We start from the raw sequence: 19,143 nt of genomic DNA, 5'->3' as shown, positions 1-19,143 counted from the left end.
ACCAGCTCTGGACCAAAAACCAGATAACTCATGGTTTTATTATACTTAGAAGCTAACTGATGAATGAAGTTCTGAGCAGAAACCTAAGCCATGAAGTAAGGAGCCCAGAGGAACCTGAGGCGGCACGTGGGAAGGACCTGAGGCGGGATGTGGGAAGACGGCTGAGGTGCCAGAAACAGCCTCTGGGCAGGTCGGGGCTTGCTCATAAAGTTGCACGCAATCTTTTCTATTTCTTCTCTCACAACGGCACTCACAGGCAGGGCCTTCCTATTCTACGGGCTCATTTCAGCTTTCTTGTATAACTCCCTGCTGGCTTTCATTTCCTCCAAGTCATTCACAAGAATCTGAGATTTCCTGAGGGAAAAAACTCCATTTTGAGCTCTGAGTTTGTAGGGCACGTCTTAAATAATCATATACTTTTAAAAGATTTTATTCTACCATGGAATATGACAACAACTATTGTGAAATCTTCCACATTTTGTGGTCAGTGAGTCCTATTTGGATTTAACCCTTAGGCTTCCTTAAAATAATTACCTGCTCATTTACTTTCATTTACTTGAAATGAGAAACCTACAAGATAATCCAAGGTACAGGTCAGCTTTGGACATATTCCACTTAATGTTCCATTTAGCTTTTCTAATTTACTATGTTTTTAATGATCTTATTGTGGCATTAAACTTTTATAGTTTCGTTTAAAACTAGTAAATTCTCAGGGCGTCTGGGTGGCTCAGTCGGTTAAGCATCTGACTCTTGATCTCCACTCAGGTCATGATCTCACGGTTTGTGCGTTCGAGTCCCACATCGGGCTCTGGGCTGACAGTGCAGAGCCTGCTTGGGATTCCCTTTCTCTCCCTCCCTCTCTGCCCCTTCCACACACACACTCTCTGTCTCTCCCTCTCCCTCTCTCTCTCAGAATAAATAAATTTAAATAAAAAAAAATAAAACTGGTAAACTCACACACACACATTTAGTTTGGGCAATGTATCAAATGAAATAAAGTTATAATATAGGAAGCATTACTCCTATGCCTGAAGACGGTAGCTTTGTACATGGTCTGCATGATTTATGTCTTAATGAAAACGCTCCCAAGATGGTGTGGACAGTAACTCCATGCCTTCCCAAAGATGGGTCTGGGTTTCTCTACTACAGATGGAATTTGGGATATCTGCTACCAGCCAAAAGGCCTACCTGGATGCTTATGAGACTCCTAGATGTCCTTGGGTCAAAAAAAATGTAACCTTTCAGAGCTGAGGCAGCCACTCAGCTCGTGGGAGGGGCGTGTGTAGCACGCACAAGAGTAGGGGGCTTGACAGCTAGAGCTAAGCCAGAGATGGCTGGGTTTGAATATTTCGTCTCTACAAGGCCTTAGACCTTCCTGGAATCGAACAAATCATTGGCAGAAGGAAGGGCCCACACTAGTAACCCTCTGGTTAGATTATTGAGACAAAACGTCAGAGGGCCTGGGAGAAACACAAAACGGGTAGATATACAAGTGAATGAACACGAATCAGTAATTGGAATACTGTGCTGTGGGAAAGTTGGGTGTCATATAAAGCATGTTCCAGTGTAATTTTTGGCATGAGCACCAGTGTCACGTCAAAAATGTCACGTGAAGGCCGCCCTTGTGTGCGTGTAGGGGCATTATTATGTTGTATTTACATAAATGTTACAGAATAAAGTGAAGGGCCTTAGGCCAGTCCAAAGAAAAGGACAAAAAGGAGGTATTGATTTAAATCTAGCGAGCTGATAGAAATCAACACCATGAATCATCTCTTCGAAAGCAGCTTCGGATTCCTTCCTCTGGCAGATTTCAAGTGCTGAGTACTTGAGGAAAAAAAATCTATCCACTTGAAGATGAAGAAAGAACAAAAGATCTGATCGGGGCAGTCAAGTTAGATCTATATGGGCAAAAGGAGAGCTCTTGGACAGATGCCACAGAGGAATTAGGTATCTGTGACATCGACACAGAACTCAAGGGTGATCTGTAATGACCTCTGTAATGGGTTAGTTATGGCCATCTGTAAAGCTTACCCATCTGCACCAAGACAAAGCTTTGGAGGTGTTCTCTTGAGCCACTAACTCTTGGGAGGGGCAGATTCCCATCTGGACGAACCACAGAGAACAATATCCGAAACTGTCATGCACTTACTTTGTTTTTTTTTTTTTTAATTTTTTTTTTAACGTTTATTTATTTTTGAGAGAGAGAGAGAGACAGAGGATGAACAGGGGAGGATCAGAGAGAGGGAGACACAGAATCTGAAACAGGCTCCAGGCTCTGAGCGGTCAGCACAGAGCCTGACGTGGGGCTCGAACTCATGGACCACGAGATCATGACCCGAGCTGAAGTCGGCCACTTAACCGACTGAGCCACCCAGGCGCCCCGTGTCACGCACTTACTTTGGATCAGCTGCTCGCACACCTGACGCGCCACTGCTCGGACCATGGCCTGAGACTGCAGATCGCCCTGGATGAAAAAGAAGCATCTTCCTGACTCTCAGGCCCAAGCCCAGCTGCACGGCAATACTTCCAGGATGCAGACCTGGCTTCATTAGCTGTTCCCGCCTGGTCCCTGTGGCTCCCTCGACAGACAGGATTGACCACCATGTGCAGAGAAGGTCATGCAATTTGACACTCATGGTGTCAGGTTCCTGGGAGTCTATATTAAATGTAAAGGCCCAAGTACGTATTTCTGTTCCCAGATTCTAAAAAATTTAATTTTTGAAACAAACCCATATGTATTTAATGCCTCCTTTATAGTTATTTAGAGCTTATAAAATATAGCACTTTTTCAGGCCGTGGCTTATTTACTATCAATTACAACTCAAAGGACAGGCATTAAACCCATTTTATAGATGCACAGAGTTAAACACGTTGCCCAAAGTTTCACAAAGGTAACTGACTGGATGAGCCCAAAGCCGCTGCTGTTTCTACTACCCAGCCCAGTTCTATCAGGCAACAGCACAATTCTATCAGCAGCTGCACAGTTTCTCAAAAGGGAGAGAAGGTCCCTAAAACAAACTGACTTACATGACACAGCCAGTTCGTTGATGTATGTCTGCCATTGGCTGTTAATATTGGCCCATCAGGCAAGACACAAGCCCCATTTCTACTACTTGGCAAATGTACAGGGCTTTTGTTTCTCTGATGCCTTTTTACATCCATTGTATAAGTCTGTCCTCAAATTCACTCTGGAGTTCAGAGAAGTTTGATTCTCTCCCTCTGATCCTTAAAGAAATGGGCCTGAGGTCATTTAGCTGAATGGCAGCAGATATACAACTAGAAACCTGCTCTCCTGACTTCTAGCCCACAGGGTGTTTTTCCACCTGACAATGTGCTCACAGTCCAATGAGTTGAGGAGAGCGAGGAGGGAGGGAATGAAATAAGAGCAATGAATAATCATGACAGTATAAATGGTCATCCTTTATCAGGCTTTGGTGATGAAAGATGTGCAGCCAGCTGTGTGTGATAAACAGAGCCGGAGGGTACTTACTCTTTCTCCTCGTTCCCCCTTTGCTCCAGGGATACCCTGTAAAAAACGTAAATTGTCAAGTTACTTATCACACTGCATTCAGCTGGGCATAATGAGGATGCATCTTTTCTTATTTTGTTAAGATGTTTTTCTTAGCTCTAGCGATTGTGCAGCACAAACAGGTACACAACAGGAATAAACAAACAGCGACCTGTAAACCCAGCAAACAGAAGTAGCTCTTTGAAACATTTTGCTCCCCCAGCCTTTGAATAGGTAGAGAGAGCATTTTTTTTTAACACAAAATTGGGATCATGGGGCAATGCTGTTTTGCCATGTAGTTTCACTGAATAGATCGCTCACATCTTTTCACACTAAACACCTCCCGCCCACAGATTGTACTCTACCGATGCTTCCTGATTTATCTTACAAACCTCTGCTGAATAGCTAAATTGTTTCCATTTTTTAAAGAAGGAAGTAAAAGATCTTCCACCATAAGAGTTCAGGGTAAGAGATGACATTTGTGAAACCCCATAACCCGACTCCACTTTCCGTCTGGCGTCACAGCACACAATTCCTTCCCCACAGTTCTCCCTGATAACGGGAACTCATATTAACATGAATTCTCAGTTAAATTATTATTTTGTTTCGTAGCTTAGCTACTCTTTGACCCATAAGAAACTATTATTACGGCACACATTTTTACTGAAAAGATAAGGGAGTTTTCAAGGTATCTGTAATGAAGTGACACTAATAAGCAAAACATCTGTCTTCAGAGAATTCCACCTATTGTTTCGACTCTAAAACAACGTAGTAGAATTCACTGAACAACATTTTTATAGTCTCTACCAAAAGGATAGTAAATGGCATTTACAGATGGAATGTACCCACATGGTCAGACTGTTGGAGTTGTTACAATAATCTCAACAGGTCCTACCCAAGTATCTTCTCCAGAATCTCTACTGGATCAACAGTCACCTTCAAAATTGTGGTTCACCCCATGGTGTGCAGGGATATTGACTTTCTGGAAAAATAAGATGTCCTGAATTGTAGTGTTAGCCGTTTTTGGAGGTGTAAATCCATCTACTGTGGTTGATTTCAAGCTACAAATGTGCTGTCACTCAAGATGGAAATGAGATGGGAAGAGAAGCACGTAACCTACTCTCCTGAGCAGCTGCAAGCAGTTGGAGCCCACCACTGGTTGTCTTTTCTCCTCTCTCCCCTTGCATCTCGCATGTCTATTCAGCACACACACACACACACACACACACACACACACACACACACACTTTTGCATTGCAATTTCTCATAGCCATTCCTTCTATTCCACGACCCAAGTGCTACCCTTACCATGTCACAATCTCACACCAGGCCATTTGCAACTTCCTTCTAACTGACTTCCTAACTAAAGACCCCCCTTCCAAACCCTCCCCCACATAACCACTAGTCCTTCCTCAGATACCACCAGCATACAACTCACAAAGCTCAGAGACCACTGAATGATGGCAGCTCCTCCTCTATTCAGAATCACTCATTGGTTCTTAGACACCCATGAGACAAAGTTGGTTCTTCAGTTCAGTCTTTTGTTATCTACCTCCAGCCTCCCTATCTGCTACTCCTCAAAATTACACTTTCTCATTCTCACAGACCTGACCTACCCAGTGCATGAAAATATTTGAAATGTAAGAAAAATATTAAAGTATTTAGAAACATAAATTTTATGGGTGAAGTATCAACGGTAGGAATATTCTAATATCAGTTATTTGACACTGCATGTTTTCTTGTCCTATTTACTTAACTGTAAATCAGCTTATGGATTTCTTGTCTCTCTGTAGATGGTAGGATCTCCCAAACTGGAAACCATAACTTACATTACTTTATATTTCTTTTTTTAAAGTTTTTATTTTGAGAGAGAGAGCATGAACTGGGGAGGAGCAGACAGAGAGGAAAAGAGAGAATCAGAAGCAGGCTCTGTGCACCATCAGTGTGGAGCCCGACAGCGGGTTTGATCCCACAAACCGCGAGACCATGACCTGAGCTGAAATCAAGAGTCAGATGCTCAACCGATTGAGCCACCCAGGCACCCCTATTTATATTTCTAAAACCACCTAGCCTGTTTCCTGCATAAAAGAGTTGCTCAAACATTCAACTAAGTCCAATATTAAACTGAAACATTTATTATAAATCTAGGACTTTTGTCTGCTTCCTCTGACCTTGAGTTTCCTTTTGTTATGTTAATAAAGTGAGAAGAAAAATATTAAGTGACTTCAACCATAAAAATAAACCTACCCTTTATGATAATTTTTCAAGATTACAATCAACAAAGCCCAAGATGGGGAACCCGGGTGGCTCTGTCAGTTGAGCGGCCGACTTCGGTTGAGGTCATCATCTCATAGCTTGAGTTTGAGCCCCGCGTTGAGTTCTGTGCGACAGCTCAGAGCCTGAAGCCTGCTTTGGATTCTGTGCCTCCCTCTCTGTCCCTCCCCTGCTCACATTCTGTCTGTCTCTCTCTCTCAAAAATAAACATTTAAAAAATATTAAAAAAAAAAAAACAAAGCCCAAGAGAACTTTATTTAAAAACATACACACACTCATACACATAATGAACATTAGTTCTGGGTACATGGGTGCTCACTCTAAATTCTTACCACTTTGTGATTGTTTGAAATTTTTCATACTAGTATTTTCGGAAAAAAATAGATGAGACATGGGATCTGTAAGCCACTTAAACTCTCTGAGCTTCTTTCTTTGTAGTATCAGGCCAGTAAATTAAATGGTCTCTGGGGTTCCTTACAAGGCTAACGTGCTAGCATCTCACAATGTCGTCATTATTTGGAATGAGGTAGCTCAAGGAACAGGATTTATGAAAAATACAAGCTGGGCTTGCCAGGGCAGAATCTCAGACTCTACAAAGAAAGCATATCCTCACTATAACCTCTCTCCACATGTAGGTTCCATACTCAGTCTGTGTCTAGTTCCCAAACTCCTGTCTCCCCGTTTCTTGGGACTATGCTTGGGACATAGCAGGTACTCAAAAATATGTTAACTGAATGAACAAATGGCTGAATTTTACTTCAAATCTGGATGGCAGCTTCATTTTAACTTCCTTGATTGAAAAAAAAAAAGATACTTAAGACATTCTCAGGCATTGAGCTCCTAGACCATTAGAAAAAGAGTTGATTCTGTTAGAAGTATCAAATTTCCTTTATAAAACTTTTTTTTTTTTGGCTTAAGAAAGATTTACAAGGCATCCTTCCCTCACAATTCTTTTCAGATTCTTATAGATGTACTGGTGTTGTCCTCTTCATTTCTTAGACTCCACAAATGGCCAAGTCCCCAAAGATGCAGCAATGTCCCCTTATAGGTCTAACTGGAGAAAAGAGCTACTTATGTTACCATGAAATAAAACTTCAATGGAACCAGCTTTTCAAGCATTAAATGTACAACAAAAGCCAAAAATTAGCAAAAAAAAAAAAAGTAAATATTCCACTTTTTAAATATATTCAGACACCATCTGCAAATACCAGATTGTTCTCGGCGTGTTAACCTATTTAACCCTATAACAGGCTTGTAAGATTAACTCATTTATTTAATCCTTGTAAGACTCCTAGAAAGTAGACTAATTTATTCTTTGTCGCAGCCCTAGGAGAGATTATTTCCATTTTGCATATAAGAAAAGTAATGCAGGAAGAGGTTGAACAACTCAACTCGCCCATGGTCACACAGTGAGAAAATGGAAAAGCTGGGACCAGAACCCCATCAGCCAGTCTCCGGAGTCTGTTGCCTCCCCAGCAAAGTGTGCTTTCAGCAAAGTGAATGAGAACACTATTCAACAATTTGCCAGCCAGTGTCTTCCATTCCATTTCCTAATTACACAATAATAAAAAAGCAATCATGCATCCCTCCAACTTAACCCTCACAATTCAGAATTCAGTGTTAACTTGGGTCATTTCTTTCTTTTTTTAAAAAAAAATTTTTAATGTTTATTTATTTTTGAGAGAGAGAGAGAGAGAGAGAGAGAGAGAGAGAGAGAGAGAGATTGTGAGTGGGGGAGGGGCAGAGAGAGAGGGAGACACAGAATCCGAAGCAGGCTCCAGGCTCTGAGCTGTCAGCACAGAGCCCGATGTGGGGCTCAAACCCACAAGCTGTGAGATCATGACCAGAGCTGAAGTTGGACACTTAACTGGCTGAGCTACCCAGGCACCCCTAACTTGAGTCATTTCTTAAAAACCAGTTGATCTAGAATATATTTATTTTTGAACCAATACACTATTTGACATCTCCATTGCCAGCTATTGTTTATTAAATTGGCTTCCTCCAAATGTTTAAAACTTAGGAATTAGAGGGCCAACCTGACTGATAACAAAACCTGACAGGTCAGCCCCTTCTGGTACATAGGGATGGATATGTTTAATCCGGCCTGAAATCCCTCAAACTCAGCCTCATGATGCAGGTTATTAAGTAGCTACAGGGCACAGCTAGGCAATTTCAGTAAAAGATCCATTTAGTAGAATATCTGTATGGCAAGAAGTTATTTGTTATTCCAACGTCTCTGACATCTTTTCCTTTGATTTTTGCAAAGTAAAACAAAAACAAAATAAAAATTCCTGAGCAAGGGAAGGTCCATAACTCCACCAAAGTATGCTTTGAGGGAAAACACATATTCCCTGTAAACGTAGGCAAGAAAAAGTGGCACATTTTCCTATAATTTTAGGAATCGCTGAAATGTAAAGAAAAGAAACTACAGTAGTTACATTCATAGGTTCACAGAAGTTTAGTGCTGAGGGAAGAGGAATGATCTCATCATGGTCCAAGTCCCACACATTAAAGATGTCTGTTAACACGAATCAAAACATCCTCACTCAGCTCTAAAGGTCTTCCATGGTCTGACCCTCCACGTCTAAGAATAATCTCCTAGACTCCCCTGCACATCAGCCTAACTAGAATAAACACTGATCCTTATTCTTTCTTCCTTTTAACAAAGACTGATTAAGACTGATTGGGAGAGCTTTACATAACTTGGAATGACTCAACTGCAGATGAAGGGATAGTGGGAGGTCAGTTGGAAGGGAAAGGGCTCATCATGAAGGGCCACATATACCTGGCTGAATATGTGGGACCCATCCTCTGGTAACAGGATCTGGTGAGGAGATTCAAGCCAGGGAATGACACATCAAAGATATACTAGAAGGATCGTCCAGCAACTGGGGAATGGATGAGACCAGGGCTAGAGCAGAGGCCAGGGAGCGGGTTAGAGCTTCCTGTGATAAACTCGGTGAGAAACAACAAGCGTGCAAAATGTAATTGTGGCAGGTGCCAAGAAGCAAGAGAAAGAGTCGAAAAAGATAAAAGGTACAAAAGATGCAGTGCTTTGTGTTGGCTTTATGTTTTACCGCAATCCCCATTGAAACAATGCCAACTCCCTGCCTTTGTGGAAGCAAAGCACACCCTCCTTTCAAGATCCAAAGGAAATGTTGCCTCCTTCAGGAGCTATTCTCCCCATCGCATCAGTTCAGAGGATAGCTCCCTCTCTGCCTCTTCCTCTCTGTCTTTCTGTAGGTCTCTCTGTCTCTCAATGGGACTTTCACAGCAATTTTGTTGTCTTTCCCTTAAACCATTTCTCATTTTTTGCCTTTTATTATACCTACTTACATTTAAAAAAAATCACTCTTGGGGTACCTAGGTGGCTTAGTCGGTTGAGCATCCGACTCTTGGTTTGGGCTCAGGTCATGATCGTACAGTTTTGTGAGTTCGAGCCTCGAGTTGGGCTCTGTGCGCACAGTGTGGAGCCTGCTTGGGATCCTCTGTCTCCCTCTTTCTCTTTCTGCCCCTCCCCCCACTCGTGCTTTCTCTCCCTCTTAGAATAAATAAATACACTTTAAAAATCATTTATTTATGTATTTTTTTAAATTTATTTTAATGTTTATTTATTTTTGAGAGAGAGAGAGAGAGAGGACAGAGCACAAGCAGGGAAGGGGCAGAGAGAGAGGGAGACACAGAATCTGAAGCAGGCTCCAGGCTCTGAGCTGTCAGCACAGGGGTCAACGCGGGGCTTGAACTCACGGACTGGGAGATCATGACCTGAGCTGAAGTCAGACATTTAACTGACAGAGCCACCCAGGTGTCCCTTAAAAAAAATCTTAAAACAAAATCACTCTCTAGACTTTCCATGAATGTGAGAAAATTCCTTGGTCATCTTTTGTACCCCTCGGAACCCCTCTTCCCCAAGTCTCTTGTATATATTGTGACTACCCAGCAAATATTTTTACATGAGTGACTTAGGAAACTGACGTCCTGAGAGTCTAGATAAATGGCTTCAGTGATGTGGCTCGCACAGCTAGTTAAGGTCATGTCAGGGCCACATCTAGAACCCAGGAATCCTGACTTCTAATGCAGCGCTCTTTAAATGATGTAGTGGACCTGTCTCCCTATATTGACCTCAAGCTAAACTCATGGCCCCTTCTTACATGAGCTTCACCTCTGTGTGCTCCCCTGCAGGGGAGGCACTGTATTTTAGCCGAGTCTTAAACCTCAGGTAGGAGCTACGCCGGCAGCCGCAGCAAAGCACGGTCCACCCGGGGAAGTCGGTGGCTGCAGGCAGAGTGCATGAAAGCACACGTTCCTGGCACCGGCCTAGGAAACACGTTGCTATTTTCAGTAGGGCAGTCTGTCTTTCTTGGTCTCTTTCCCTCCTGCCTTCCTAGACAGACATCCATGGGAAATCAATCAAGGCCTTAACACCACGACACCGAGCCTGCTTTACTAGTCACGCCCGTCTGGCAGCCAGCAGGCATCTGGCTGCTCACCTCCCGGAGCACGGAGCACGAGGAAAAGTCTGGGCGGGACAGTTCAGAGAACAACTGGCTTTTGACAGAATACCCACAGCCTACCACTGTGGCGTCCCCGCCCAGTGCCTATACACTAAATGGTTTCTGTCTTGGATAAAAATTCCAGGGCCACGGGGGCCCTTTTCTGTTGATTTACAATGATCGAAGACAATATTATTATTTTTTTTTTTCCAACGTTTATTTATTTTTGGGACAGAGAGAGACAGAGCATGAACGGGGGAGGGGCAGAGAGAGAGGGAGACACAGAATCGGAAACAGGCTCCAGGCTCTGAGCCATCAGCCCAGAGCCCGACGCGGGGCTCGAACTCACGGACCGCGAGATCGTGACCTGGCTGAAGTCGGACGCTTAACCGACTGCGCCACCCAGGCGCCCCCCGAAGACAATATTATTAACGAGTGCTTTCTTTCCGGGAGATAGTTTGTTGGCATTTCTGTATGGCCATATTCAAGAGCTACAACAGGCCAGGTGGATAAGCAGAGTGGGGTTCTGCTTACCTAACACATTGTCCACCCTTCGTACACCCCATTTTCTTCTCCGTAGGATCCTGGAGCTGGTTCTTCTCTCCTGTCCCATCTCTCATAGATCATATGAACCCAGCTCAGGTTAAGGGAAACTAGTTCTAGGAGGTGTCAGCAAAAGTTCAAGGAACAAAAAGATCAGCTCGTGCACACGTGATTTTATTAACCAAATTAACCGGCTCTTGCTTTTTCTCATTTCATTTCAGGATGCCTCAAAGTCTTTGATGTCCTGAAATCCCTCATGACTTTCTGAGAAACAGATTTAGTATGCACAGTCTCTGACACTGCTTTAACCAGCACCCCTTACTCTCCGAGCCCCACTGACATATTCCAGAACTCTTGTTCCCAAGAACAGTTTGGGAAGCAGACTAAAGCCTGGTAGGAGAGATAATGTTTTCAAATCTCTTTTCTGGTGAGGAATAGACTAGGACCAAATGAACGGAAAAGTTTACAGTGAAAGGATGGTAGAGACAGGAGTGTGTGTGTGTGTGTGTGTGTGTGTGTGTGTGTCTATGCACATGTGCCTGCATGTGTGCTTGTGCATGACCATGAAGGTGAGTGTTAGAGTATGTTTCCACATGCATGACCATAATTAGTAATACCATTTTGATTAAAACTATATGTGTGAAGAGAAAGCAATCAAATTTTCTTCTGTGACCCATTACAGCTGGATTTGAAAAGAGGAGATATAAAAGTGTTTGAACAATGACATTGTATTTGGAATGAGTATATGGCTTTGTAAAGTAACTGCTGAGAAGAGCATTCATTTGGGTGTGCAAATGAGGATGTGCTTGCTAAAATCTGGAGGCATTTTTTATGTTCATATCTTGTGTGTGTGTGTGTGTGTGTGTGTGTGTGTGTGTGTATACACCTGCACATGTGTCATGTAAATCTTAGCTTGGGAAAGAACTCTGAGGATGAAATAATTATACTGAAATAAGTTTAGAGAACAAAAAGTAGTATGGCAGTCTGGGTAGCCAGAGGGAGAGTGGTGTCTTTCCAAATGAGAACCAATGTTTCTGTAATGTTTTGTTGACTGTGGTAGGCAGAAAAAGCATCCCCCAGAGTGTCCATGTCCTAATCCCCAGGCCTGTAAATATATTACCTTATGTGGCAAGAGAGACTCTGCAAATGTGACTTAGTCAAGCATTTTGAGGTTATCTAGGGACACTCTCTAGGATTATCCGGTGGCCCAGATATAATCATGTAGGTCCTCAAGGCAAAAAACCTTTCTAGACTGTGCTCAGAGGGAGATGTGATTAGGGAAGAATGGCCAGAGAGCTGAAACACTGCCGACTTTGGAGATGGAAGTAGGCCATAAGCCAAGGAATGTGGGGGTCTTTGGACACTAGAAAAGACAAAGAAATAGATTCTCCCCTAGAAGCTCCAGAAAGGAAATGCCAACACCTTGATTTTAACCCAATGAGACCATGTCAGACTTCTGACCTAAAGAACTATAAATTAATAAATTCGTGTAGTTTTAAGGCACCAAGATTGCAGTAATCTGTTATGGCAGCCATAGAATCTTAGCTCGTTAACATCTCCGCCCTCACCCTTCAGATTTCACTCTTCCACAACTTCTTCACCTGTTTGCGGTACTGCATACATTTACGCATCTCCAATTACTTCAGTTTACGGATACAGATTTAGTGTGTCACAGATAATGTCAGAATGCTGACTAATACCGACACGTAGAAGGAACAACTTGAAAGTCACAGAAGATGCCATATGTGGTTTTGGAGGCCATTAAATGTAACCACCTCAGCCTACAGATGAGGAAACCGACCCAGATGTGCTCATTTCTTTCTCTCCTATCTCTCTCTCTCCTTGAGTCTATCTCTATCCCTCCCGTTGATCACACTTAAAAACCCTCAGAAACTAGAAGCACAAAAATGGGAGGTAATTAGTTCCACTTACTGGCTTTCACTTATTTGCTTACGTGTGAGTGTGTGTTTCGACGAGAAATCTTGTCTTTCTTGCAGGATTTCGAAAGAAAAATCTATTCCCATTCTTATTAATGCTTGAATTTCTCAACTTTGTATTTTTTCCCCAGGAGACAGGCCTAATTAACACATAGCTATTACACCCAATCCCTGTAAAGATGACACTGAACTCACCTAGACAAACAGAGAATTGCAAACATTGGAAATATACATTAGCAGAAGCATAGCTGATTATTCCCTATGGGGACCATCTGTCTCTAGCCATGATATATGCACAGTCTGATCTTCCTCTTTCCCCCAGAAGCTTCTCTGGTTTCCTTCATACATTCCCACAGAGTCCAATACTGAAGAAACATTTTTGGCCAACACAGATGCTGGTAAATTTAAACACATACATAAACCAAGGGATGACTGAGCAACTGCTACTGCTGCATACTCACAGGTGGCCCCAGGGCACCTTGAGGCCCCATGCTTCCTGTGATCCCTGGGACTCCGGGGGCGCCGGGAATGCCCTGAATAGAGAGAGAGGAGAATGGAACAAAGGTGAGTACTCATACATTCTCATCGAAGACAGCCAGTTCTCAAGAAGGAGTAACAAACACACACAGAGATAGCTTCCTTCTCCCTCAACACCAAGACTTGGAGCAATATCCATTGCTCATTCCTGTTCCCAACTACCATAAAAGTAGGGGAGATATTTTTCAGAAGCCACACTATTAGGCGTAGTTTGTTCAAATTTGAGCCTTAGCTATGTTTAAGGAAAACTAAATCAATGCAGGGGGTTGTATAGGCAAAGGGGCTCTGATAGAATTATCAAGCAACATGGATATATTAGGTAGAGCTCTGTACCAAGGAGTGAGTTGTTAACCCAGAGCAAAGATGGCTGCCAAGGTGAAGGTTGAGCAAAAGAAAATTTCTCAAAAGAAGTGAAATGCTCTAAAGCAGAAAATATCCTAGTAGTTTCCGGAAATACTTACAATTGGCCCAGGTGGTCCTGGAGGGCCAGAGGACCCATCTTTTCCAGGAAAGCCCTGGGGAAAAGAAACAGTGTGTTAACTATGCAATTGCTTTATATGGGTTTCAGATAGATGTACTTAATCCCATTTAATATTTGGAGGGGGCAAGTGCTGTTGCTTACTCTGGACTTCTAAGGATTCACCGCTTCTAAACCCTTCATAAGAATTGTTCTTGGCAAGACTTTTGTGTCTGTTGGCTCTGTGAAATTGTCTAGCACAAGAATTTTAGGTCTAAGTAAGACATGCCACTTACAAACTTAAACAGGAACTTGTTTCCAGAAAGTGTTTTTCTTAAACCAAGCATAACAAATGAAAAGGGAGATGAAGTTTTGGTAATCAATCAGACAAAAAGACAAAAAGACGAGTCAGTATCCTTCATGATCTGAAGTCAGAGAGCATTTGGGGCAAGGACTATCAAAGAAATCGACATTACAAAATTACTATAATATCTGAAACTGCAACTCTTCAGGAGCAGCCTGGAGAACAGTGGGGTAGGTTTCCTGTTGCAATGATATGGTTTTGACTGCTGGGCCCAACTTGTTCAATGTGTCATCACGAGCTTACAAATGAGTGCATGTTGGCTTCCCATTCCATGTTGGAAGGGCTTAAGGCAGAAGGCAAATGATATTCTTTCTGAAAGTATCTTCCTAAATGATTTAATGTGGGTAAGTGTGTGTTGGTTTTATGTGAAAAATATAACCGTCGGCATGAGTGATTCTTGAATGGTTATGGTTCTAAACTGTGGATGCCGGTCCTTCCAATCCAGTTAAAGACAGGAAAAAGGATCTTCAGTCTGAATTTTATAACAGGTTAATAAAATATTAATCAAAACATCGTGTCCTTCTACATGGAGAAGTGAACTTTTTGTCTTGAGATTTGTCTCTCTTCGGAATAAAATCCATTTCCATCTCAAACCAACTCAACCCAAGTCAAATCAACCTCTCTTGGCTCACTTGTTGTCTCTCCCAATTCCTTTTCTGAAATCTGTGCCACTTTTCCAGTGAGCTGTTTTTTCCCACTTTGTCTTGTCCATGAAAATCATCTTCTTAGGGGTTCCTGTCCACATTCCCATTCTCTCTCCCTACTTCAAGGTATCAAATAGAAGAATAAAGATGAGACTGGACAAAAGGATACGGGGTGTGACTGGGAAGAAAGGAACCAAAGGGGGCATGATGAGGGGGTGGGATAAGTATGTAGGAACAGCACTGGAGGGCCAGCAAGGCCCTCTCATGCTCTCAAGCTCAAATACTGGCAACTCTGAAAACTAGATAAGGTTGATGATTCTAGAGCTCACCGATATTTGTGATTTTCCTTTTCTGCCCAGGCACATTGTGAGGCTAAATTCCCAGGCTCCGGTTCCAGGAATCATGTTGGAGCCACAGTGCTGAATTCCGGCCAATGGAAAGGGGCCAGTTCCAGTTCTGGCTTATGAAAATTTCCTGTGGGTAATCCTCCACTCTCTTTTCCCCTTTTGTAGCAACTTCAGAGCCCACATGTTAAAGATTAAAGTGTCCCAGGATGGAAAGACCCCGAGTTTCTAAATGACCATATGGAGTAGAGACTAGACCTCCCCACTCCTGTCTATCTTGTTGATAGCATTGGGTTGTGAGCCAACAATAGACTTTATTTTATTTTATTTTATTTTATTTTATTTTATTTTATTTTATTGCATTGCATTGCATTGCATTGCATTGCATTGCATTAAACCACTGAGATTTTAGGGTTGTTTGTGATATCAGTTATCCTACACTAATATACCTGCCGCTAGTTGTGGGTTTTTTTACTACTATTTCTGTTTTTTCAGTTAAGACATTCAGTCAAAAATATTAAGTCAGGGGGCACCTGGCTGGCTCAGTCACTAGAGCATGGCTCCTGATCTCAGGGTCATGAGTTCAAGCCCCATGTTGGGTTTAGAACTTACTTAAAAAAAATTAATTCAAAAAGCTGCAGTAATAGACCCCGATACAGATTAAGTTACACACACACACACACACACACACACACACACACACGCACACACCCTTTTGGGGATTTGTTAACTAAATAGCAAAAATTAATGCTGACATAGTCTGAAAGAAATTATTTTGCATGTTGTTTAAATATAGCATAAAAGATCAGAATATGTGAGAGATGAACAGGACCTAAGAGCTCCTTCAGTTCAATCCTCTATGGTGTAAGTGAGAAAACATGAGACCAAGAGAAGTTAGGAGACCTTATAATTAAAAATAAAAAGGAATTTTAAAAAATGTGTTATTTTCTCAATGAAGTTCACATAAGAAAAAAATGGACTCTGGGCACGTATTCGATAATTTAAGAAGACATTTTAAAAAGAAAATTTTTTGCTTCCTGCCTTACAACTCTTCCAGCAGTGGATGGGAAGCAAACACGGACCCGTGTGTAACCCACACATGACACACCGTCAACACAACGCCCAGCAATCAACACCGTAGCGTTGCTGCAGGAGGCCTTCCCCAAAACAAGCAGGGGTAAGTTTATTCACAGGGAGGCAAGCCATGGCATATTTTCTTAAAAGAAAAGTGCATCAGGGGCACCTGGGTGGATCAGTTGGTTAAGCCTCCGACCTTGGCTCATCATCTCACAGCCGGTGAGTTCGAGCCCCGTGTTGGGCTCTGTGCTGACAGCTCAGAGCCTGGAGCCTGCTTTGGATTCTGTAACTCCCTCTCCTGCCCCTCCCCTGCTCACACTCTGTCTCTCTCTCAAAAATAAATAAACCCTAAAAAAAAATAAGAAAACTGCATGATTCCAAGGAAGATCTGCAGGAAATAACACATTTACGCCCCCCTCCCAATCAAGAGGAAGGAGCTGAAAAAGAGACACATCAGTTCTGTCCTCCACAGTGGCACTGAAGGATGTTCTTGTGAACAGTTCTGAATTCTCCTGATTTCTGGACCCCACATGTGACTCATCTGGAAGGGAAGACAGAGCAATGTTCCCACATCATAGGAGCTAAATTTGGCGGAGGGGCTCATGGTTGAGTGTGATCAAAAGAGGATGCTAGAGAGAGCCAAAACATAAGAGACTCCTAAAAACTGAGAACAAACTGAGGGTTGATGGGGGGTGGGAGGGAGGGGAGGGTGGGTGAGGGGTACTGAGGAGGGCACCTGTCGGGATGAGCACTAGGTGTTGTATAGGAACTAATTTGACAATAAATTTCATATTAAAAAAAAAGGATGCTAGACAAGATGTTTGCTTACTCTGTGTCATTCTACCTGCCAGAAGCTGAGAGGGCAGACATTAAGTTTTACTCATTGTTCCATTCCTAATATTTTCCTAGCACATTGCTGGCACAAAACTAGGCACTAGCAAAATGTTAGTTAGAATTCGAATAAAATTGAGGATGCTGGAAGAAGTGTTCTGATTACCGGGTTGACTAAATAAGTATTAATCTCAAGCACAATTAGTCTGGAAATGTGTGTAGGGCAGGGGGAAATGCCAGTGTCATCGCCCTTGCTGCTGAGCTGTCCACAACGCAGGAGAAAGGCATCAGGAGTCAGGGACTTTCAGAAGCTGAAATTTCATTTCAGTGAATATCTTAGGGGTAATTTTCTAGAAGCAGACCTGGATATTATGCCTTTGATATCTAGACGGACTGTACTTGGGAGGCACCTGCTAGGGAGGAAAGGAAGCAGGAGAGGGCCTGGGAAGAGGCATGAGAATTGGCTATCACTGAAGTCTGGCCTCAGCTTATCCCATGAGGAGAGCTGGAGTGGGAGTTATAGCCCAGATATAACCTATGGTAAGGTGTTATTCATTCCTATCAGTTAGTCATTAACCGGGACCAAGGTGGCATTTCCAAGGGCAATTCTCTGTGGAAGGGCCAATTCGGAACCAAGCATGAATCTGAATCGAAGGGCCAATTCTGAATCGAGCATGTTTGGATATGACAGTTCAAGAATAAAAGCATTCTTAAGGTTACCGTGGGTTACCGGCTTCTCTGATTCCAAAATAAAACGCACTCGTTCCATATTGTTATAACTAAGATGATATTAAAATTAATACCATTTTAGAATCATTATCCAACCCATTTTCCCCAAATTTTCTTCCTAACCCTAGAAAATAAAAAGTTCACATTTTTCATCATGTAAATAGGATTTGCAGTTTAATTTTTTAATCACATGAGTAAACATGTTTTTTTACTTGGAAGCCTCACATTTGTCACATTAGAAAATTATTTGCAGAGCTACTCTGTGCTGTGCTTTCTGGTAGGATTTGGATAGCTAATGAGGAACAACACAGTCTTTCCAAGAAGTTTCCAGTTTTGAGCAAAGTCAATGATTGAAAGAAAATGACAATGTGCTATGATGATGGATGAGAAGAGTTCCATGGAAACATGTAGGAAGAACACAGTATCCTGGCAAGGGAATGGAGAGAGGGCTTGACTGGAGAGACATTTGAATCAAGGGACCTAGGATGACTGGGCCACTGCATTAGTTTCCCTGCTTGTGGGCCGCCATGACACCACATTACGGCTCATCTTTGCAAACCAGGCAACATACAGCCAGGGCTCAGATCCTGCCTCTCATCCCTTCACCTCAGGGTGAGGAGCAAGGGCAGGACCTTTTCTATATAAGAGCAATAAACCTGGTGAAGAGAAAAACTCTGTAAAATGTCCGCATGTTACAAGGCAAAATAATTGGCAAATCCTAGCCTTGGGATTCAGCTTAATCTAAATCAAAGCTCATCGAATGAATGGCCATCAACCCTTACCAACTAAAAATGTGTTTGCATTTTCCAGAACATTTCTATGTCTATACGTTTTCCATTTCATGTTAGGTAGCCAATCTGAGAAGACATATGTTTGTGAATTAAGCACTCCCAGAAAAATCAGAAGCCCCTAATTAAGCAATGAAGAATGAAGAGTAGGGAATAGAAGATTAAGTGATAAGCATAATATAGACATTCACTGAAGCCGACAAATATATTTTTTCAAGCGCATGAAATCAGCCACCCACAAACAGGGATGTTTTATGACATGAATAGATCCAGGCATTTTTCTTTTCCTGAGATTCCCACCTTAAAATATTAATATGCACCCACAACCCACATTAAAAGTAAGTTTTGCTATAAAAGCTTGAAAGGATTTTTATAATTTGTTTTTGAAAATAGTCGGCTATGAGCAAGCTGTTAAGTTATGGTTGGCTATGATTTGTCAGCAAAAGGAACTCTCCCCCTACATTTGCTTTCAAAATCACTGATACTTGAATGAATACTAAATTTACTTATGGCTGAAATTGGCAAAGTGTACTGTTTTATAGACATTTAATTAACCATTCATTCATTTCCATTTCGCTGTTTTCTTTTCCATGTTCTGGAGCATATATACACATATT

At 42.3% G+C, this 19,143-nt stretch overlaps 1 protein-coding gene across 2 annotated transcripts in view; it reads right to left on the bottom strand.

The window, feature by feature from the left end:
• COL14A1 (collagen type XIV alpha 1 chain) overlaps positions 1 to 19,143 on the bottom strand; it is a 194,872-nt gene that overhangs the window by 22,027 nt on the left and 153,702 nt on the right. For both annotated transcript variants that reach the window (XM_047073804.1, XM_047073805.1), the window contains exons 40-43: positions 13,754 to 13,807; positions 13,217 to 13,288; positions 3,491 to 3,526; positions 2,398 to 2,464 (exon numbers count right to left, since the gene is read on the bottom strand). In XM_047073804.1, the coding sequence (XP_046929760.1) occupies positions 2,398 to 2,464; positions 3,491 to 3,526; positions 13,217 to 13,288; positions 13,754 to 13,807 (229 nt within the window). The remainder of the gene's footprint in view (positions 1 to 2,397; positions 2,465 to 3,490; positions 3,527 to 13,216; positions 13,289 to 13,753; positions 13,808 to 19,143) is intronic.

Source organism: Lynx rufus, unplaced genomic scaffold (genome assembly GCF_022079265.1).
Source record: "Lynx rufus isolate CCGP_SWC_20201006 ecotype Redwood Valley unplaced genomic scaffold, mLynRuf1.p SCAF_12, whole genome shotgun sequence".
Classification (NCBI taxonomy): Eukaryota; Metazoa; Chordata; class Mammalia; order Carnivora; family Felidae; genus Lynx; species Lynx rufus.
Note: the sequence above shows the minus strand (reverse complement) of the source record. Positions and strands in the feature narration are given on the sequence as shown.